Source organism: Scomber scombrus, chromosome 6 (genome assembly GCF_963691925.1).
Source record: "Scomber scombrus chromosome 6, fScoSco1.1, whole genome shotgun sequence".
Lineage (NCBI taxonomy): Eukaryota > Metazoa > Chordata > Actinopteri > Scombriformes > Scombridae > Scomber > Scomber scombrus.
The window spans coordinates 11,247,009-11,267,191 of record NC_084975.1 but is presented as its reverse complement, the minus strand read 5'-3'; the positions used below and the strand labels follow the sequence as shown (position 1 = coordinate 11,267,191).

Below are 20,183 nucleotides of genomic sequence, written 5' to 3'. Positions count from 1 at the left end.
CAAAATTTAAAAAAAAAAATCACAAAATGTAAATGATCTCTTCATGAGATCAATCCTCATCAATAAATATGCATCTTACAATTTCTAAACACAACAAATTCCAAGATGTAACATTTTTCCATATTTATCCAAAGAATGATGTAGTCATAGTGTTGAAGCAAAACAGCATTATAATTCACTCCCCACTTTCTAAACTGGCATCTGCCGTGTTGGCTCAGACAGGATCAGATGTAGGCTGCTGACTGACTCACTGACAAGCATATTTTCTTTGAAGCTGCAATATGACTGAGGAGGACGCGATTGGAACGCTGACAAGTGATAAGGTGACAGCAGAGGGTGGCAGGGTATTTTTATAATATCCAAGCAAACTGCAGCAATGGGGAAAATAAATCTAAGGAATATCAATAAGGCTTGGACTGCTGTTAAAGTGTCTGTGCTCAAAGTATTTCATTATTGCAAAGAATAAAAGGTTATATTTACACTGGAATGCTCAATGGCTTTATTATACAAAGTGTGTTAACTAGACATTTTGAATTTATAAAAGTCCGATAACACACTTGGTTTGGTTTTAGAAGCATGTCTCTACAGTAAAGGTTGAAGAGTTTTTAGCGACATGTTTCCTGATAATCTCTTCATTTCTTCTGTTTATTTACACAGCATCACCTGTTTCTTTCTTGAATACCTGGAATTTGTATTTGATGCCGTTCTCCTCTTGGATTCCGCTCGGTACACCAGGAAATCTTATTTGGAGATGGAAAAAAAAGTTTTGTGAGTTCATCGGAGGAAAAAAAGAATAAAATAAAAAGATTTTCTTAAATAAAAGGAGTAACTTGCTCAGTTTACTTTATTTCATGATTGCTTAAAACTGATAACTGACTACTTCTAATGATGAAAACATCTTCTGAGACTAGGGCCATCTCTCAAAATGCATTAAAATGGATAGAAGAGGTATAAAAACAAGACAAAGTCAGAAAATCCCTCTGAGCTTAACTATTCGAACCAATGACAACACAGTCTGACAGATACTGTCTTTGTTTACTTTGTAACAAAAAGAAAGAATCACTGTCTCGCGGGACTTTAGGAAGGCATCAAATTAAATCACTCTTTTGTCACTGTTTAATACACTGTAAAGTTGCTTAAACAAGCAAACACTGTCAGCAGATTCAGATATAGGGTCACAGCCTCCAGGCCAGGACAGCCTGCGATCACAGTCTGGGCATGGGCTAAACACAAACCTTTCTTGTACTTTGAAGAGTCCTCTGTCAAATTCAGGGAAGAAGACATCACAGTCAAAGTCAGCCATGACGTCTGTCAAGTAAACCAAGTCACACCAGGGGTGCTTCAGTGCATCCTGGTCATAAACAAAAAGCAACAGAAATTCTGACCACGTTAAAATTATTAACAACATGGGAAGCTATGTGTAGACTTTGTTATGGGTTTTACAGCAGAGAGAATTTAAGCTGTATAAGATAACGTTTACTAACCCTGTTAATGAGGCCACATCAACATTAGATTGGCTGCAGTTTGAGATGGGTGTATATCTCTGCAGTCTTTAAGTCCATAAGGTCTTGTAAAAGCTCTGCACTAAAACAAATAGTGGTTTAATTATTCTGGCTGATTAGACCTCTTCTTGAAGTCTGGCTGGGAATCGCTTGAGACTACTTACTGCTAGTACTAATAAGCCATTTTCATAGACACTTTGACTTGCTATAGTAGGAAAACACAGGAGTAGTCCATAACATTAATATTGGCTCCTTTGTATTCAAGTCACCCACTAAGCCCTGACAGTTTGACAGTGAGCCAGCATGCACAATACAAAAACCTTAAAACGGAAGCAGCAGAAATCATGAAATAATTCATTTCATTATTTACATCTGTGCTTTTCCTACTGTGACATGTCAGAGTGTCTTCTGTGAAAAAGGCCTGTACAACTGATGAAATGACAGGTACGGGAAAACTAGAAGGGACAGTTAGGGAAATGTCAGTCAACAACTGTACACCATCTGTACACACCCACACAGTTCTGGAATTATTCAAGCATAATAAGTTCAAACACCTGTGGGTGTGTACCAAGTGTGTGTAAACTAAACTGGATTGTTATGATCTAAGAAGCTGTGGTTTAGCCTAATAATGCCAAGTTCACACATAATGACACAAACATATAGGACGAGAGATGGTACATGGCACCTGGCACAACCACCCATGACTCAAGACTCATGCGGCTTAACCTGTAGCAGATGAAAAATGTTCAACTTACTGCGAAGATGAGGGAGTGACAACCTGGAAACAACCAGTCACGCTGAATCCCTTGAGGATCTGAAGCACAGCTGTTTACTCTTCTAACTTAACTAAGTGAAACGACTTCAGACAAATGGGGGGAAGAGCCAAATGATGGTATTCAATATGATATAACTTTGACACGGTACAGGGACTTATCATTATTAAGAAATATGATGCTCAGAAACACATCGGTGGAAATGAGCTACTTCATTATACACAAGGTACTATAGCAATCAGAGTGGAAAATGTAAATTGTGTGCTTAATGCTAAACACATCCACATCCATGCGAGAAACTCATGAGAAGAAAGAAAGAGTCGGCTATTTTCACCAGTTTAAAACACCAGTTTAACTGGACCTGTTGTAAATTAGTCAAATTCTAGGAGCAACAAACTGCTGCTGTACAACTCTAATTAGACCTTTTGAACAGCTGATATTTAGGGCCCGAGCGGCGACTGCAAGTCGCCTGGCGAAAGCCCTATTGAAATTTGTTCATGCCCCAACGTGCAAGTGACCCCAAAGTGCAAGTGACCCCAAAGTAATCAAGTAATCAAGTAATCATGTGGTATGGAAGACCCCCAGGGAAAAATGCTATATTGAAATTGTAATGTTTATTATTATTATTATTATTATTATTATTATTCCGACATTTCGTGCCCCAATTTCGCCCCTTTCCCAAATGCGAAAATGCTTATACTTTTGCACGGACATCCGGCCTCATCCGAAATTCGATATTTTTGGGTGGTCGCACATGGTCGACGCAGAATGGCGGAATAGAGTCCAAAAATGCCCATAGGGAATTTTGCTAACTTTGTCCTATGCTCACAAAATTCGGTACACATATGTATTATACCCACATATGCAAAAAAGCCTCTTGACCTCATGACCTCAACCCAACAGGAAGTCGGCCATTTTGGTTTTGATTTTTCCCGCCTAAAATTAACTCCTCCCACAGCGTTCGCCCGATCAAGTTCAAATTAGGTACGCAACATCTCCAGACCTAGCTGAGCTTAAGTTGTGCTCTGCGCATCCGTAGGTCAAAGGGCGTGTCTGCCAGGGCTCAACTAGCTTTGGCGTGCTCGCCATGTACATACGAGTGGCTCTCACGCCCACATACTTCATCCAATCAACTTCAAACTTGCTGGAGTTGATGATGGCTCCGCCCTGAACGTCCCAATATATTAACTTCCCACGTAACTCATAGCGCCCCCCGGTGGTAACAGGAAGTTAACTAAGATTCATTAAAATTACATACTTTGCAACTTCATTCAGAACCAGTTGGTGACGCTACATTATGAAGACTGTGAAGCTACGAGTAATGGCGTCCTAGTGGCGACGCGGCGACCATCAATTCCTCGCCATGAAAATACGTTTGGCTTTTTGATGGCTTTATTGAACTCGTATCATCATGAAAATTGGTACACAGGTCCAGGGTGCCGACCTCAACGTCTCCATTCGCTCATAGGCGATCTCACTCGTGTCGCCCCCTAGTGGAAACAGGAAGTGCCATATTTTACATCATCATTGTGCGATTTCCACAAAACTTCACATGTGTAATCACTGTCCCACCCTGAACGCAACCGCTTGTGTTTTGTTACACTCTACTGCCCCCTGGTGGATGAACCATCAACCTCTCATAACTCCTTCATGCTTTGTCCAATTCACTCCAAACTTCACATGACTGATGAGTGGCCGCCCTGAACACACCAGACCACACCAGACCACACCAGACCATATGTGTAACTACCTGTGACTGCCCCCTACTGGATGAACGAAACATTGCATTTTTGGCCTCCTTCAAGGTTTTTTCTCACTTTCTGCTTCACGCCACAGCCCCGCCATGCCTCAGGCCCCGCGGTGGCATGGGTGAGCGAGGGCCCACCATCGCCGCTTGCGGCTTTAATTTTACTTGTTATTGCAAGAAAAGTACTCATCACATATATAATGGCTCTGTTCCATTCAAATGTCCTTGTAACCAAAGAAGTCAGCCATGATTATTATTAATTACACTGTTTCCTAACTTGTCAAAATGTTATGTTGTACTGTTCAAACAGAAACAGACCTATTAAATCAAACTTATATAACTGCCTAATGAGTGATGTCACAGCAGGTGTTTTGATGGGAAGAGAGAGAGTGTGGGAATATTGAGTTGGCTGTGAGCTGTTTAGACAAGTTTACCTGGTAGACCCGAGTCCCACCAACAATCCAGATGGTCTCGACCAGGTCAGCGAGCGGATACTGCGCAGCAAGGCGGACAGCGCTCCCAAAGTCTTGACACAAGAAGTGTGCGTGATCTGGAGCTGTGCTGTAAGAGGTGGAGGGGGACAATAGACTGAGAGTGGTGAATAAACACATTTCCTGTTGTCCTTGTTACTGCAGATGTTTGCATGCGTGTGAAAGGGATAGTACTCACGTCAGTGTCTCACTCAGCACCACATGCAGAACATTGGCCAATGGGAACATATTTTCGGGGCGGGAGTACCAACACAGTTTGCCCCAGACCATCATATTCATCTTTCCTGTAGAAGATAGAACAGAAGATTCGACACTGATGATGGCATAAAATTTAAAAAATGTTCAAGAAGGAGTGGGTGACATAAATTTAATCTTGTAATTATACATTTACTGGAAATGTAAAAATTAGAAATAATCCAGCAAATAAAAAAAACCTGAAACATCAAGGTACTTCATTCCACTAAAGCAAACATCATGTAAATACAATACTGCCATAAATCAATCCTGCTCAGTTATTTGCAACATTACCATCAATGGCCTAATACCTCTTTGTCAAAATAATCTGAATGCTTACAAATTTGTATTGTCTCATATTATATACTATGTTGTTTTTACGTATCACCCAATCGGCCAGTCCACTTTGGCCACAATGCTTATGTCTTTGTTATGTTACTAATTCTTTCATTGGATATTTTTTTTATTATTATTATTTTTTTATTACATTTTTCAGCCTTCTGATGGCGAGCCCTTCCCTTTCCTCAGAAGCCTGTTTATTGTTAATATAACCAGGAAAGCCATACATCCCCTTGGTGCTCTGGGTCTATAGTTCGTGGTTATGAAGTTTCATGAGGCTGTTATTATCCTGTAGGACACAATCGTTTCTTTTATACAGTGGGGTCAAGTTTCAAAAAATGGTCTCACTACAATGAAATTGCTACTGTGGGGACTAACATAATCACACATTAATACAATTGAATTCACAAGAGTCTCAATTTTCTAGTCATACCCAATGTATGTTCCTAGACTGGGACCATTTCAAGTAGACATTTCTGTAAAAGGGAGACTAGTGGGTACCCATTGCACACATTTCTTTCAGATATCTTGAGTTGAAAGGTCAATGGATCCCTTTGAAAATGTTGATGCTCTTTTGCCAAAATTGAACCGACACGCTTGCATGACATGGTACCAATGGATGCTTTAGATCATTTGGTGTCATGTGATACCAAAATCTCTTCACTGTAGCTTTTAAATTGACCCCCTACAGTCTTGGGCCCTGCAGGTTTTAGAGGGTTTAATGTTGTGCTGCAGCACCCTCTGTAGCCTCAGTGTCCCCTGATTTAAGTGACACATTTTAGTTTTTTCTAGTTTCGTATATTTTTAAAGGGCTGAACATGTTTTGAATGATACCCAGCCGTAAATGTGGTAGCTATAATATGACATAATGTGAAGTTGAGGAGTACCTGGTCGTGACACTCTTGTGACAGTGCTGAGAAAGTACTGGAATTCAGACCTGAAAATGTCACATTTTCAACATTAGATCAAGCAGAAAACAGTCAGCTGTTACTAAGCTCATTAATTCTAAGTACTGCTGCTTACAGATTCTACAGTACAAAGAATGTCCCAATAAATAAGGAATACATAACGAAATAAAAAAAAACATCATATTTATACATATTTTATATTATAAGCTATTATATATATAAATTATGTTATGTTCATGGAGACACTGTTAATACTATTATCACCACATTAGCTGTTTTCCCACAACTGTGATTTCCACCATTACTACTTTATTGTGTTCATTTTAAACCAACCACTATCAGTTTTGGCATCTGATTAACCATTGAGGTAATTTATCAAGTAGGAATAGGTTACCTAACATTTCATTTTTGCTGTGATATGATATGATTTATTCATAGATGACAGACACAAAAACTAAATCAAAAGGGTAACTCAAAACACTTATTTCCATCATGGTCCCAATATGTTCAAAGAAAAGAAAGAAACATTTTGTATAATCAAAATCAAGATGATTAAGAATTTCAATTCATTTGATTTATATGTTTGGATTTGACTTTTGATCCAACAGAATAAGCATTTTGATCACTCTGGAGACTCCCTGCACACAGTTATTACCAGCTGCCTTCATGCTGTCTAAACCAGCGGTTCTCAACATTTTAGTGTTATGTAATCACAAATTGATACACATCAGGCCTAGAACCTGTATGTGATGAGTCTCCCTTAATTATCATATCTTCACTGAATCAAACATGTATAGGACCTACAAACCAAATTACAGTCTTACGGTAAATTCCAGGGCAGTTTTCCATCTTTTCCGATTCCCATGTCATTGCAAACTGCAGCTATAAGGCGAACTGCTTTCTCCTGCACTTTGTCCTGGCTCATTTCCATCTCTATCAGGCTTCCAAACACACCAACCAGCAGCTCAAAATCCCGATCCGCAACACAGGAACTGAGTCTGTCTGTGTGGGAACAATTTAATGAGGACTAATACCAGCTATCACCGCCCACCGACCGGCAGCTGCTATTGGACAAGGTGAAGTATTACTTTCAGCGCATCCTAAAATGATTTTAAACTGTGGAGTCTCAAAACCACTCCAAACATACCCAAACCCCGCCCCCGAGAATATCCATAACGCTGTAATCAAATGGCAACGTGACTCACACGTGTAATTACTTCATTTGCATAGCTATTTTAATCAATTCAGTGTTTAAGGGAAAAAAAGCCTTAAGAACCTCTGTCAAGCAGGCAGAGAAGTATAGGTAGTAAACTGTAATAATCCATGTCTTAATAAGTAAATATGTTAGCTTTGTTAACTTTCTATGTGTGTTAGTTAATACTAACTTTGACTAGTTTAAAATAAAAAATTGACTATAGGTCAACAAGGTTTGTAATTTGGACAATATGGAAGTTAAAATAAATTCACATAGGGCTTTTAAAAACTATCTACACCAGGTTTTGCTCAAATAGGATAAAAGGTCAGAGCGTTTGTATAATAGTATGATGGTTGAATGGTTGGCTCAAAGTCCACATGGACAGTGCCTAGATAAAGTATTCGCCATGTTTTGTTTTCCAGCTTTGAATGTGAATTGTTAAACTTTTTAAAACTGAAGAACAAACAGAAGAACAAAAAGCAAACTAAAGAAATAAATTTCAAATCATGAATTTCTCTTCAAATCATGACAAAATATTAATTTGCCTCCTCAGCTCAATGTTTATAGAGAAGCCAGCAGTCTTTACTGTAGTTGGGTCAGTATGGTATATTTTGACAGCTGCCACAAGTTCTGGTTTGGACTGAGCTCCAGACTATGACTTTAATGTAAAGTTTTAAACAATAATTTGTGTTTTATATTCAAATGTAATTAAATCAACTTGAATTGACACTGAGAATGGACTCTTACATCACAGTGTAAATAAGCTTTTATTCAAAGTGGCAATAGGACCTGACAAGTTCATAGATGATCAATACATTTCATAGGCAGTGTAGTTCATGTGTTATTTTGCCTGTGGCACAACACATGGTCTGTTAAATGAAGACTCATCAAGCTGTACTCACAGGTTTGGATAAGTCTTTAGGCCTAGTGGTGCAGAATGCTTTGAGATGAAATGTTCAACAAAAGTTGACTGTCTACGACCAATTTCATGTTGGCTGTTATATTTGTTTGAAGTGTATCAATTAAAGGCTGTTACATTTTTGACTCAAATTTCCTTGGTTGCCTAAAAAACATGACAGACAATATGTGTACTACTAGGAATTTATGACCGTTAAAATACAAATAATGTAGGTTTGACTATAGCTAGCAGAGTCCATATCTCACAACATCAAGCAGGCATTACACTTTTTTTTTTTAAAAGACCATACTTACACTGTAAGTATTGTTGTAAAGAGAAAGATGTACAACAACAATCTGATGGTATTATGATGCATATATAAAAACATAAAACAAGTGAATACAACAATATTTATTTTATTGCCATTTCAGTACAATTAAAATTTGGTCGATTTTTTATACAAAAATAAGATTTACAATCACATGGGAGACAAAAGCACACGCAGTCACAGTTGAACTTTTGAGTTTTGGTAACACAATATTTACAAAAGGAGTCAAGAAACCCCCATGGCCAAATATAAAAAATCTGGAAATTAAAAACAATACATATTTACAAAATGTATGATTCCTCCTCTATGGCTGTGAGTTATAGTTATTACTGCATGTTAGCTGAAGGCACTGCAGGAGAAGATGCTAGCCAGATGATACAGACTGACTGAGGAACCCCTTTAGTCTGCCTTCGGCAACTACGTGCTCTGCTTCCAGGATTTAAAGTTGCTCTCGGTTGGGGCTTCTTCACACCGCCGCTTGTGCGTGGTTGGTCCTCTGTCTGCATTAAAACAACACACAGGGCATACTTCAAGAGATGATTTCAAATGAATCCTGTCTTGCAATTTATTTAGTAAGTGGTGTGACAGTGATGTGAACATACTTGTGAAGGTATTAGGTGACGACTTTAAATAACATGTTACCATCTTGTCTGAACTGTACTATTTAAAATGTCTGTGTCTGTTAAAGGGTCTGAAATGGCAAAGATGTCAACCATGCAACCCACATACCTGTCTGAGACGTTGCCATTTGCACTGAGGGGTCTTCAGTGGACTTCCCCCAACCTTGACTAGTCCCAGAGATTACTTCTCCGGCATTACTTCCACTTGCCCAATTGTTGGAGTTAGCTGGTACTGTTGCCAGTAGGCCTGCAAGGTAAGCAAAGCAGTATAATTTACCCACAATTCTTTGAGTGTCAACATATACAGTACATTAATTGAAATGCTGGCTATTCAATTCAATTGATAAATTTGGTCCTGAGAAGAAGAAGTGCATTACCATTTTCTGCTCTGAATTTAAAGAACCATATAATACTGACTACGCATCAAGTTATAAAAACTGAAACAATGGCAACATCCAGCTGGATGTTACCAGATCCAGCTGGTAACATCAGCTAAAGTTACCAGATGTACATGGATATTATTTGTGAGAAAAACTAGGGATGTTATATTAACTCTGTGAGAGTTGTTTGTATTTTATTTCTAGGAATGTGAGTGTTTCTACATTTACCAGTTTTTCAGTGCTCGTAGGTTCTTATGTTGTGAAGCTGCTAATAGTTATTTCAGGGATGCTAACAGTGGTGAGTGGGGTTGGATCATATGACTGGCTTCACAAGGAATCGTCAGTATAATGACAATGAAACAGCTCTAAATACATAAACCAATCAAAATTACAAAATGTTTTTATGCCAAATAAAAAAAGGAATACAATTCTATACCCAATAACGGCATAAAAAGTCATTAGTGTAACTGGGTCATATTCCTACCCAATCCTTTGTAGCAGGATAACTGCTGGTAAATTTGCTTCATCCGCTCAATGTTCACACGGCTAGCCTCAGCGTGGTTCACCATGGGCTTGGGGTAGTGAACTCCAATGATACACTTTGCTTTCTTCTGTACTTCCTCTGGGGCATTCCACGGATCATAGATGTATTTGGCTGGAAAACCCTTCAATATGGGCAAATAACGCCTGGAATGCAGAAACAGAAGAAAATAGTGTCAAGTGTGAAATTGTAAAAAACATAATAAAAAAAAGAAAGTGGAGCATGATGGATGGTAAAGTAGAGTAATGTGGCTCACTACATAAATATAGGGCAGGCTTCTCTGAGATGTTACCAATGTGCCATTTTAGATAAGCCAATGACAAACCACCACTAATACTGAGCTTTTTTTTCTTCATTAATACTGACATGGGGAATAAAGTCACAGAACTTGATTGTTATCTATCAATAACATCACATGAATGCATTTTGCAACCATGACAAACTGTTTCTTCATTTGAGGAAGGGAGCACAAGTTAAGCATGATATATTATTTATTATTGGATCTCCAGCTCTTCCTTTCAACATGCTACACTGTCCTTGAGCAATTCAACCCTGAGCTGCTCCTGATGGTGAAGCTGTTGGTGAGTATGAGAACCAAAATGTAAAGCTCTTTGTTCTTTATCAGTGCAGTCCATTTACTATAAAAAAAAAAAAAAAGTACTGACTGACCGTATGTAGTCACCGCTGGGGTCTGTGCGTCGTCCAAATCCCACAGGGCAGTAGCAGTGGAAGAATTGCTGGAAAAAAGAACTGCAAGAGAGCCACATCCAGCTGCCAGCATTGACACTCCAGTCTGCATCTAACAGCAACTCTTCAAACACCTGTACAAGACGCGGAAAGTGGATATATGAGATAATGCATGGTAGTAATGTTCAACAGCAAAAAGCCTCAGGAAAGCACCCAGACCATCCACCTACATTTAGTCTTTAACTGTATCCCTCTTCTTTGTGCTCACCTTCATGCCTTCCTCCCAGCGGATCCAGAGGTCTCCCCTGGTGAGGAAGCAGGCCACAGCATGCCGCGCCAAAGGATGGATCCAGCCCTCCTGCCTCAGCTGGATCATAATAGCGTCTATCCAAGGAAAGCCTGTCCGTCCCTCTACCCACTTGGCCAGTGCCTCTGGGTTTCGGCCCCAGGGGATCTGGACACATATAGGGTTTCCCTCCATCTTGTCAAAGCAGGAGTTGTTGGTTGCGGCCGTGTAGAAGAACTCTCTCCACAACAGCTGGCCATACAAGGGAAGCGGTGGGGTGCTGTCCTTCTTGACCTGACAAGATAAAGCACACAAAGGTTCATAAATTATCTGCAGGATTGACTGTGTTTGGCTGCTTATCAAACAAAGTATCACCATGTCATCCAATGTTACTTTAAGATTAAAATGTCAGAAAAGGGACTAAGACTTATGTGTGGTTGTTCATACCTTCCTGTAAAGGTCTGTGAGCTTGACATAGAAGAGCCGACAAGAGAGACATCCAAAGCGCAGATAGGGGCCGAGGCCTGTTGGACTGGCCAGCAGGGAGTTGGCGTTCATACGTGGGCGCTCAAAGCTTGCCACCCATGCCTGTAAAACCACAACCTGTCAGCTGTAAAGTTGGCACTAGAAATAAGTTTTCACATTCATCCACTGAAGGGGGAAAGTTTCTGTGCTCTCCTTCAATATAAGTTTAAGGTGAACAATTATGATTTGTGACATCACAACTAGTCTGGAAGCCAGTCGGGGTCCAATATGCAATTTAGCCAGATGTGATGTGGAAACATGAAACCTGCAGTGTTCAGTACAAGTCCAATGTTTGACAGAGGTTCCCATTTTCTTAAATGAGAAAGTGTGTCTAAACCTTTGGCTGAATGCATGTTAAGTGCTGTTAACATATCAATGTCTCCTCTCTTTACTTGTTTCAAAATGCATTTCATGCACAATTTGGGTTAATTTTTAAAGGGGCTGCTTGATTTAATATGGTCACTACTGTATGAATACAGTGCCCCTTGTAATGAAACGTGTACCCGACTACTGTTCACATTTACTGCTAGAGTTCAAATTACTGCAACACAAAGTTTGACAAAATTGAATGAAAACATCTGATTGATGATCCACACCTGTAAGTCAGGAACTTGAGCTAGAGTATACCTCTAAAACAAAATTTTAAAAAATTTATGTTTTTATTTTGTGCATATACTGTGTAGTAATGTCTCCATACCTTCCTCTCCAGGTGTCTCTCTAGTCTCAAGAGGGCTTCTGTTTCTCCACCTGACCAAACTGCTGTGGTCAGGTCCTCTGTCTCAAAACCTGAAGAAACACAAAATTTAAGTGTCAAAACCGCTTTTAATGAAGTGACTGAGACACTGGCACATGCTGGATATCATTTGTCTATACACTAATCCCAGTGTGCACATAAAAACAACATTCACACACTTACAAAATAAAGAAGAAAAAAAACTCACCAAGCTCTTCCAGGGAGGGGACTCCAAACTTGTTGTCATGGTTTTCACCGATGGGTGTTGCACATGTTTTAATGACCTCAGATGTGATCGTCTCTGCAGGCAGGTCCACAGCACGCATACAGTTGATTACAGACTGGAAGCGCTTGTACGTGAGAGGAGGCTGACCACCATTCACTTCTATGATCCTTTTATGAAAGAAAAACAGGAATTAAAAAGGTTTTAAGCACAAACTTTAACACACAATGTTTGAAACACGTTTACACATTCAAAACAGACACTCACTTGTCAAGATCGTATAGGGTGTGTGAAATTTGCACTTTGACTTCAACTCCGGCCTCACTGGCTAGTTTTTTGACAGCAGCATCACGTTCCTTGCCGAAAGGCTCAGAGTCATACTCATAAGATAGACGAGTGATCTGCCATTCCTGAGAAAACAATGTACGCACAAACACACAGTAATATATATATAATTTATTGTATTATTTTCAACTGAAATTCAAGCCAAGGATTGACAGACAGAGACAAAGATATATACTGCAATGTTTATGGTAAGTCTTAATGTTCTATTTAAATATCCTAAACCAATTTGAAACCAAGTGATTAACTTACAAATTTAGTTCAGGACCACGTGAATCAAAATAGATTTCTAAGAGTGGTAGTGATCTTTAATTTAAAGTGACTGCATTATGGGAAAATTATTAAAAAGTCACAGTGAAGCATTTATTTCAAAGCCAGCAAAACCAAGTGTAAGTACACCTTCTGCTTTGTTCCATTTCTCATACCTTAAAAAGACGAGGGAAGACATCTGTCGGTTGACCTCGAATAACAAACAGGCGGGAGTTGAGTTTGCGCAGGCTGGCATCCAAGTCCTCTAAACACTGCAGCAAAAACCTGAAACCAACAGACAGAATGATAAATGAATTGACATGTGCATGTGAGAAATAAAAGGATTTTTTGTTGTTGCTTTTTTTTTTTTTTTTTAGAAACACACCACAATATGCTGCTATCCCTAACTTGCAGTGGGACCTAAATAACAGCCCAGCATGGTCAGAAATCTGTATACATCTCTGATCTTCTCCATCCTGATATCACCAATAGGTCTCTTGGGTTTTTGGACCAGGGCTTACTGGTTTTCCCTCGCGCACTACTGAGAACAAAAGGTGATCGTGCCTTTGAAGTGGTCTCTGTTCACATCTTAAAAAAAACAGCTAAAGAATAATTTATTAAAACTGGCCTTTGTCTTGCCTCATAGTGTCTAGTGTTAGCATTTTATGTGTTGAGGCATGTTGACGCTTAGGTTTTATTGTATCTTTTATTGTACAAATTTGATGGTCTTATATAACAGTTCCACTCTTGTGTCCTGCTCTGTGCTATATTAAATTAACTTTACTTACTTTATTAATGGACAAAAAACTACACTTAATGTAGCAGAGAAACCTGGAAGATGTGTCCTCTGTAAGTGCGATAACTTCTTATGCATTGGAATTAACGGGAATATATGGGAATTAACGAAAATAAACTGGAAATTTACAAAATCGCCTGTTAGCCTATAACAGGAAATTTAAATTTAGTTAAAAAACATCTTGTAGCATAATCTTGGTTAAGACAATCAGATTTAATGCAAATACAGTTGAATATCTACCCTATTACTCAATCACATGCACAAAGCACATTACTTACTGCAGGGCCACACCCCCTACATGCACTTTGCATTCCTCCATCACATGCACACGTGATTCCTAGAACCCTGGACTATTGAAGCTACACATGTGAGCCCACAGCACAGGACTATTGAAGCCACACATTTGAGCCCAATTCTTTCAATGAAACAATTGACTAAAGTTCTAATCACAAATAAATCAGTCAAAATGTAATTTTTCCAAAAAAAAAAAAAAATGGTATTAGTTTGCATGCATGTCTGCTTATGACAAAACGAAATGTTTATATTTATGTTTGTATACAGTTGATACAGTTTGTATAAATTATCCCAAGTTTGCAATTGATTCCTGTTAATTCCCATAATTCTCAAGCAAAGTTTCCAACTTGGAACATTTAAAAAAACTCCCCAACTTAACTTCCTAAGGAAAGTTTACGGAAATTTATCGGAAAATTTCCGCCCCTGCGCAACCCTATTCTCATGCTGGGAAAATGCCTTTTTTTAATTAAAGATTGGTTTATTTGAATGCACCAGAGACTATTCATTTATAAACACATACATTTATACTAGTTACTACAAAACGTTTTCAATCACCTTTTATTTGAAACACAATCAAAAACACACCTGAAAGTGTGTCGGGTTAATAGTTGGCTAATTAATTATGTTTTATAATGTTTTGTTTAACTGAACTGGGCCGGTATATTAATTCAGACCGGGTTCAGAAGTGTGGATACCCACATCACTATAGTTTTACCCTTTACAGACCTATAATCAAATCCAGATCCAACTTCCCTTTGGATTTTACTGGCTTATAAGACGCACACCACTTTTAAATGAAAAGAAATCTTATCATAATTCAATCTTATTTGCCAGTTTTTATGGTATTACTTTGAAAACAGAAAAAAGGTGCACATCATTTGCATCAGCACAGCTCAGACAGAGAAACAGCTAAAATCAGCACACTGACAACAAACGTGAACTCATAACCAGAAACAGTCAAACAAAGCACCCCACACAAACCATCTTAATGAACTCTAATTTATTAATTATTTAATTTATATCATTAATTTCCATACAGGACTACTTACAATCCTATCAATATGTATGTTAACATTTTTAAACTGCCACTTTTGGGGTCAGGTATCAAGATTTGGTTCCAAATAAAGCTGATTAATTTCCAAACAATAATTTACATTTAATAAACTAAAGGTCAAAACCATAACAAAAGCTAGATTCCTAAAAGTGATCACAACAATCTACAACACAATTGACCACAGCACCTGTAACTAACAGTGCTATTCAAGGAGAGGGGTCTCTGTAGTATAAACATGTATAGTGATTGCCATTTAATTCTGTCTTCCCTTTAAGCAAAGTTAGCAGCAGGAAAAGTGAGTAAGTGTATCATCATGGCGGTGAACCACCACGCTCACTGCTTGGAGCCTTAAAACAGCCTCGGCTCAGCACGTGAAGGACAAAGTCTTCACTTTACATTTTGGCAAATAAATGCATGTCCAAATAAAAAAAATGTTGATTGCAGTCTTAAGGATTCAAAGATTATATATACAATGTTCCCATATGTGCCAAATGATATGAGCCATTTGAACATCAGCATCATAATTATCATTTATGTTCATTTAGTTAATGTTATTTGAGCATACAGAGTAGCTTGCATCCTTGTCAGCAACAATTTCATACTAAACATACTATATTTTAGTACTATCCATTTAAGCCTAGGTTACTTTCTAATTACACACTGGCTGGTTACACCCTACCGTATATTGATACAAAGATGAAAGATGCCAGTTTTTCTCATGATGCAACCTCCCACACCACAAGTGAGTAGCAAAACAACATGCTTTGGCTGCAATAAAAAAGGAGATCGATGATTCATGGAGGAAAACAAACAAATATATAATAGTTTTTGTTGATGAGAACCTGCAGATGTGTCCAAAAAATAAACTTTCATTCAAATATCTTGAAAAACAACAGCCATCTACATCACAAGGTGTGTGGACAATAATGTTTTGTTCTGATGTATTCATTGCCCTATTAAAGCAGGAATGCCAGTCTAGACCATAAATTGTGGTCTTCTATGGACACGTTTGTTAAATATAATCTGCTCTTATTACAGATTTCATTCTGAAAACTGTGTTTAGTTAATATTCTTTTTAAAGTATCACTAAATAATATTCTTTGTGAATCTACACAGCCATTTTCCTAGTTACCCACACCCCCATACTAATGATGCATGTTTGCAACATGGGGGAATGAACATGGTACTACAATAGGTGATATCCCTGATGTACAACACACAGAGAGTGTTCACGGATATGACTCTGCAATAATACAACATGATAAGCACTGATAAAGCAACTGCTATTAAACAAGTGCAATCGTGCATTGTGGATGAATTAGGTGCATAGTTTTTTGACAACTTAACAACTAGAAACACATCATATGAATGTTACAAATATTTCCCCATACAGTGAGTAGTGACCACAGACTAAGTTGTCTTTTCTTTCTAATTTTACAGTATTTACAAGTTATTAATGTGTAAAGCAACTGAAGGTAATTTAATCAAAATGCTAACATATGGAACATCTGTACTCTGCACGTAGGATTTGATGTCAGTGGAAGTGGTATATGATTAGAAAAATCATTACTGAGAGTTTAACTGTGGCTTCATTAGATTTTGATGTTCGTGACATAATCTCCACCCACCTGTCAATCACATCTTTCAACATCCTGACATCTTGGACCCACCCCCCTTACCTCCACCTGTTGATGCCCACGTTGGAGGACCCAGCGAACCAGGGGTCCAGGATGTAGATGCAGCGCAGGGTATCCGACCCCGGGATGGAGTCCCTCAGGGAGGGGTTGTCGTGCAGCCGCAGTCCCTTCCTAAACCAGTGGATAGTGTTGACCACCATGTTGCCGGTCTTAATTTGGTAATTGTTATCCCAGGTGGGGTGAAAAAGAGGGAAGGGGTTCCCACAAAAAACTAAAAAGCGCCCCCTTGCGTTGTTTTGGCAGCTGAATAGTCGAGCGGGTTTTCTGCAAGTGACTGGATTTAAAAGGTTGGTGTACCCTTAACCTTGCTCCATGAAAGTGTCCACAGAGCTGGGTCTCCTGACCAGCAGCGGCTGCATGTGTGGACTGCAGGTAACCACAGAAAGCGCAAACAACCCAACAAAAATAGCAACACGGCACTTCTCTTGATTAACAGCAAAGACTAAGTGAACACATTACACGAAGATATGTTCCGGAAAGAATACTTTTTCGTTGCAGCAGCGATATTTTGCTATATCACATGAGGCTCATCAAAAGCAGCAACACTAGAATAGTCTCCAAGCGCGACGTTAGACTAGTTAAAGTTAAAAAGGATTCACCAAAACGTTAAACATGGACTATAAATTGATAGTAATACCGTGTCAACTCTTCAAGGCGTCCTTTCTGTATCAACATATCTCCTCCCACAGGAATACACGGGCATGAATGAAGAGCTCTGATTGGTCAGAATAAACTGTTACAAAAGAGTTTCTGCGTCACGTTTCCATAACGTGCTCTCCAAGCCACGTTGAAACGTCATCTACGGTAGTTTTAAGTTATTTTAAATCATTCAAACCTTAATTGTCGGTCAAGTTCACTCGATATTTGTGACAGGGTCCAATTTTTGAACACGGAATAGTAAAAAAAAAAAAAACCCGTCTAAACGTGTACTATAAAGCAGCTAATCAGAAGCTTTGGATTGAGTTATATAGTAAAAAGCCAGAAATACCCGGATGAGCACGTGCAGCACGGCGAGCATCAGGTGTGTTCGATTTACTGCACAGTCCGCCCCGGTCACACTGCCACTACGCATTTGGTCGCATTTATCCTATCCCGCCCGCTTCTAGCAGAGATAATCTGTAACTAATGTGTGCACTTTAAATTACATAAAACAGTAAACAGCGATATTAATTCTACTTTAGCAAGCATGTAACCGTATACGATTAAGTGTTCTCTGCAACAAATACAATTATTTTTAATTTTAATTTTAATTTCGAATTCTAGCTAGATCCATGACTTTAAGAACAGTTGTTGGTGTGTTTGCTATATCCTACATTGTTTACTATCCTAATGGATTTTTTGCATTATGCACATTGGGTGCAGGGTGCTTTTGTAGGTGTTACCCCATACCTCTGCACAGTATCTGAGATACAGCAATACAAGTGAAGAGTATAGAGGGTACAACATTCTGTGATCCAGAATGTGCCTTGTTTTCCCAGAATTGCAATGCTCTTTCGCTTGCACGTATCTTTTATGAGGTTTCCAGAAGATTTTGTGGTCTACTATCACACCTAGAAATGTATTTTCATATAATCTTTCTATATTGACATTGTTTACCATCACTTATACTTGATTGTTTATTCTACAAACATAATATTAGTTTTGTCCATATTTAATGACAATTTGTTTATAACTAATGTCCGTTTTAATTTGATCATTTCTGTTGTGATTACCTCCAAAAGCTGCTGTGAATTCTCCCCAGAACAAAAAAATATTTGTGTTGCAAAAAAATAGCACACATTTCAATATATTTGATTCTCTACATGTCATTATGTAGAAAATGAACAATTTCGGGCCCCTGAAGTACTCCACAAGTAATATCCACGTACTTTGATTTATGCTCGCTTATCTTCACAAATTGTTGCCTGTTACTTATGTAGCTTCTCACCCAATTCAGCACAATCCTCTGAAATCATGCCTTTCCAATTTATCAGTCGTGTTCCTGATATTTAGTCCACCACATTATCATACATGAGGGGGAAAAAATATTAAGAACACTTTTCAATATAATGCAGTCCAGTACACCACCACCTAAACGGACCTCAATAATAAACATAAAGTTGAATTATCACCTCTCTGACAATGTCAACAAAAACTGAAAATGTAGAAATTTTGGCAAATGTAGAATTTATGATATAGCTGTTGTATTGAATTGCATTACATTGCACAGGTGTACCCTATTAAATGACCAATGAGTGTATACTTTAGTCTCACTGCTGTTCAGTTTAAGAGAGATTTATGATTATGTAAACATTGAGAATTCAACTTTTAATTCAAATGTAAGTTGAACTTCATTCAATAACATTGTAAACATACAGTATGACAAACCAGTCAGAAATTGTTTTTCATAACTGTGGCATATGTTAATACATTTTTGTGTAACTTAAATGGCTTAAAAACGTAGTTGACCAAACTTGTTCCCTCTTCACGATTGTAGTTTGATTCTAATTAGGCCTACTCAGCTATTTTCTAATATAATCACTTTTGTGTAAAATTTCACTTTCTGCTCCTGCTATCTCATAGCACACAGTAATGTCACACAAAACAAAGAACACACTGTAGTGAACCAAGAACATACTGTATCCCCCTGGAGCAGGATGTCAAAATATATTATTGCCATGGATCCAGGCCTGTTAAGGTACACAATATATCCATTATTTTAGTAAATTGCTACCTATAGTATTCCATCATGTTCAGAATATAACACCTGATTTCTATTTCTGTTGTAGTCATCTATATTTATGGGAAAACTGATCTGCCCGGTCTGAAATAGCCGTTTCAATGATTCAAAAAACCAAGGTCATAACAGCTAAACTGCTTAATATAAGACATTGACTGTTCTGTGGCTATTTCATAATAACTCCTGGCATTGTCATGGTGTGTGGCTGCAGCTGTCTGACAAACACAGGCAACTTCAGAAACTGCCTTTGTGGCCTAGTATATTCCCTGAATACACATTCCTCAATTTCCAAGTAAATTATAATGAATGTGCCAAACCGAAAACACAGGGCATACCCTGGCTTTCCAGCATCATGCAATTGAAGTGGTTAGCTTAGGATATCTTACTGTATGAGAAATAATAGATGTGACATGGACCACACCAATGCAGTGGATCAGCTATCACGTTTTTGTAGAATTGTGAATTAGTGACCAATGTCTGGTGAAATTTTTTCAAACATACACATTTTTGTGTCCAAACTTTTAGCTGGTATGTATGCCACTTCACTTCCAACCTTTCCTTACTTTTTCTTTATACAGAAAGGAAAAAGGTTATTCTAGGTTATTTAGTTTTGTCCCAAAGA

General features: G+C 38.3%; 2 protein-coding genes across 3 annotated transcripts; both read right to left on the bottom strand.

Annotated features, from left to right (window-relative positions):
* Positions 1–10: 10 nt before the first annotated feature.
* On the bottom strand, positions 11–7,061 carry zgc:153031. Of its 2 annotated transcripts, XM_062420074.1 has the most exons (6): positions 6,819–7,058; positions 5,974–6,023; positions 4,692–4,797; positions 4,457–4,583; positions 1,236–1,351; positions 11–740 (listed from the first exon to the last, which is right to left on the bottom strand). In XM_062420074.1, exons 1-6 carry the CDS (start codon positions 6,923–6,925, stop codon positions 650–652), a joined length of 597 nt encoding a protein of 198 aa, XP_062276058.1. In that variant the 5' UTR covers positions 6,926–7,058; the 3' UTR covers positions 11–649. The 2 variants fall into 2 exon arrangements, with proteins under 2 accessions (XP_062276058.1, XP_062276057.1); XM_062420073.1 differs by lacking the exon at positions 11–740 and having other exon boundaries at positions 769–1,351; positions 6,819–7,061.
* Positions 7,062–8,487: 1,426 nt separating this feature from the next.
* cry1b (cryptochrome circadian regulator 1b) lies at positions 8,488–17,724 on the bottom strand. The gene is made up of 11 exons (XM_062420072.1): positions 16,825–17,724; positions 13,178–13,286; positions 12,678–12,820; positions 12,396–12,580; positions 12,152–12,240; positions 11,377–11,517; positions 10,912–11,223; positions 10,626–10,777; positions 9,900–10,102; positions 9,145–9,282; positions 8,488–8,915 (listed from the first exon to the last, which is right to left on the bottom strand). Exons 1-11 carry the CDS (start codon positions 16,980–16,982, stop codon positions 8,833–8,835), a joined length of 1,713 nt encoding a protein of 570 aa, XP_062276056.1. The 5' UTR covers positions 16,983–17,724; the 3' UTR covers positions 8,488–8,832.
* Positions 17,725–20,183: the final 2,459 nt, after the last annotated feature.

Bases quoted from the DNA above. Each gene is read 5' to 3' on its own strand.
- zgc:153031 (XM_062420073.1), bottom strand. From the start codon at position 6,925: ATGGAAATGAGCCAGGACAAAGTGCAGGAGAAAGCAGTTCGCCTTATA. The intron at 6,024-6,818 runs GTAAGACTGTAA...TGACATTTTCAG, and splicing joins AAACTGCCCTGGAATTTACC to GTCTGAATTCCAGTACTTTC. The intron at 1,352-4,456 runs GTAAACTTGTCT...GTTTATGACCAG, and splicing joins GTGGGACTCGGGTCTACCAG to GATGCACTGAAGCACCCCTG.
- cry1b (XM_062420072.1), bottom strand. From the start codon at position 16,982: ATGGTGGTCAACACTATCCACTGGTTTAGGAAGGGACTGCGGCTGCAC. The intron at 12,581-12,677 runs GTGAGTGTCTGT...CTTTCATAAAAG, and splicing joins ACCCTATACGATCTTGACAA to GATCATAGAAGTGAATGGTG. The intron at 8,916-9,144 runs GTATGTGGGTTG...GTTTTAATGCAG, and splicing joins AATGGCAACGTCTCAGACAG to ACAGAGGACCAACCACGCAC.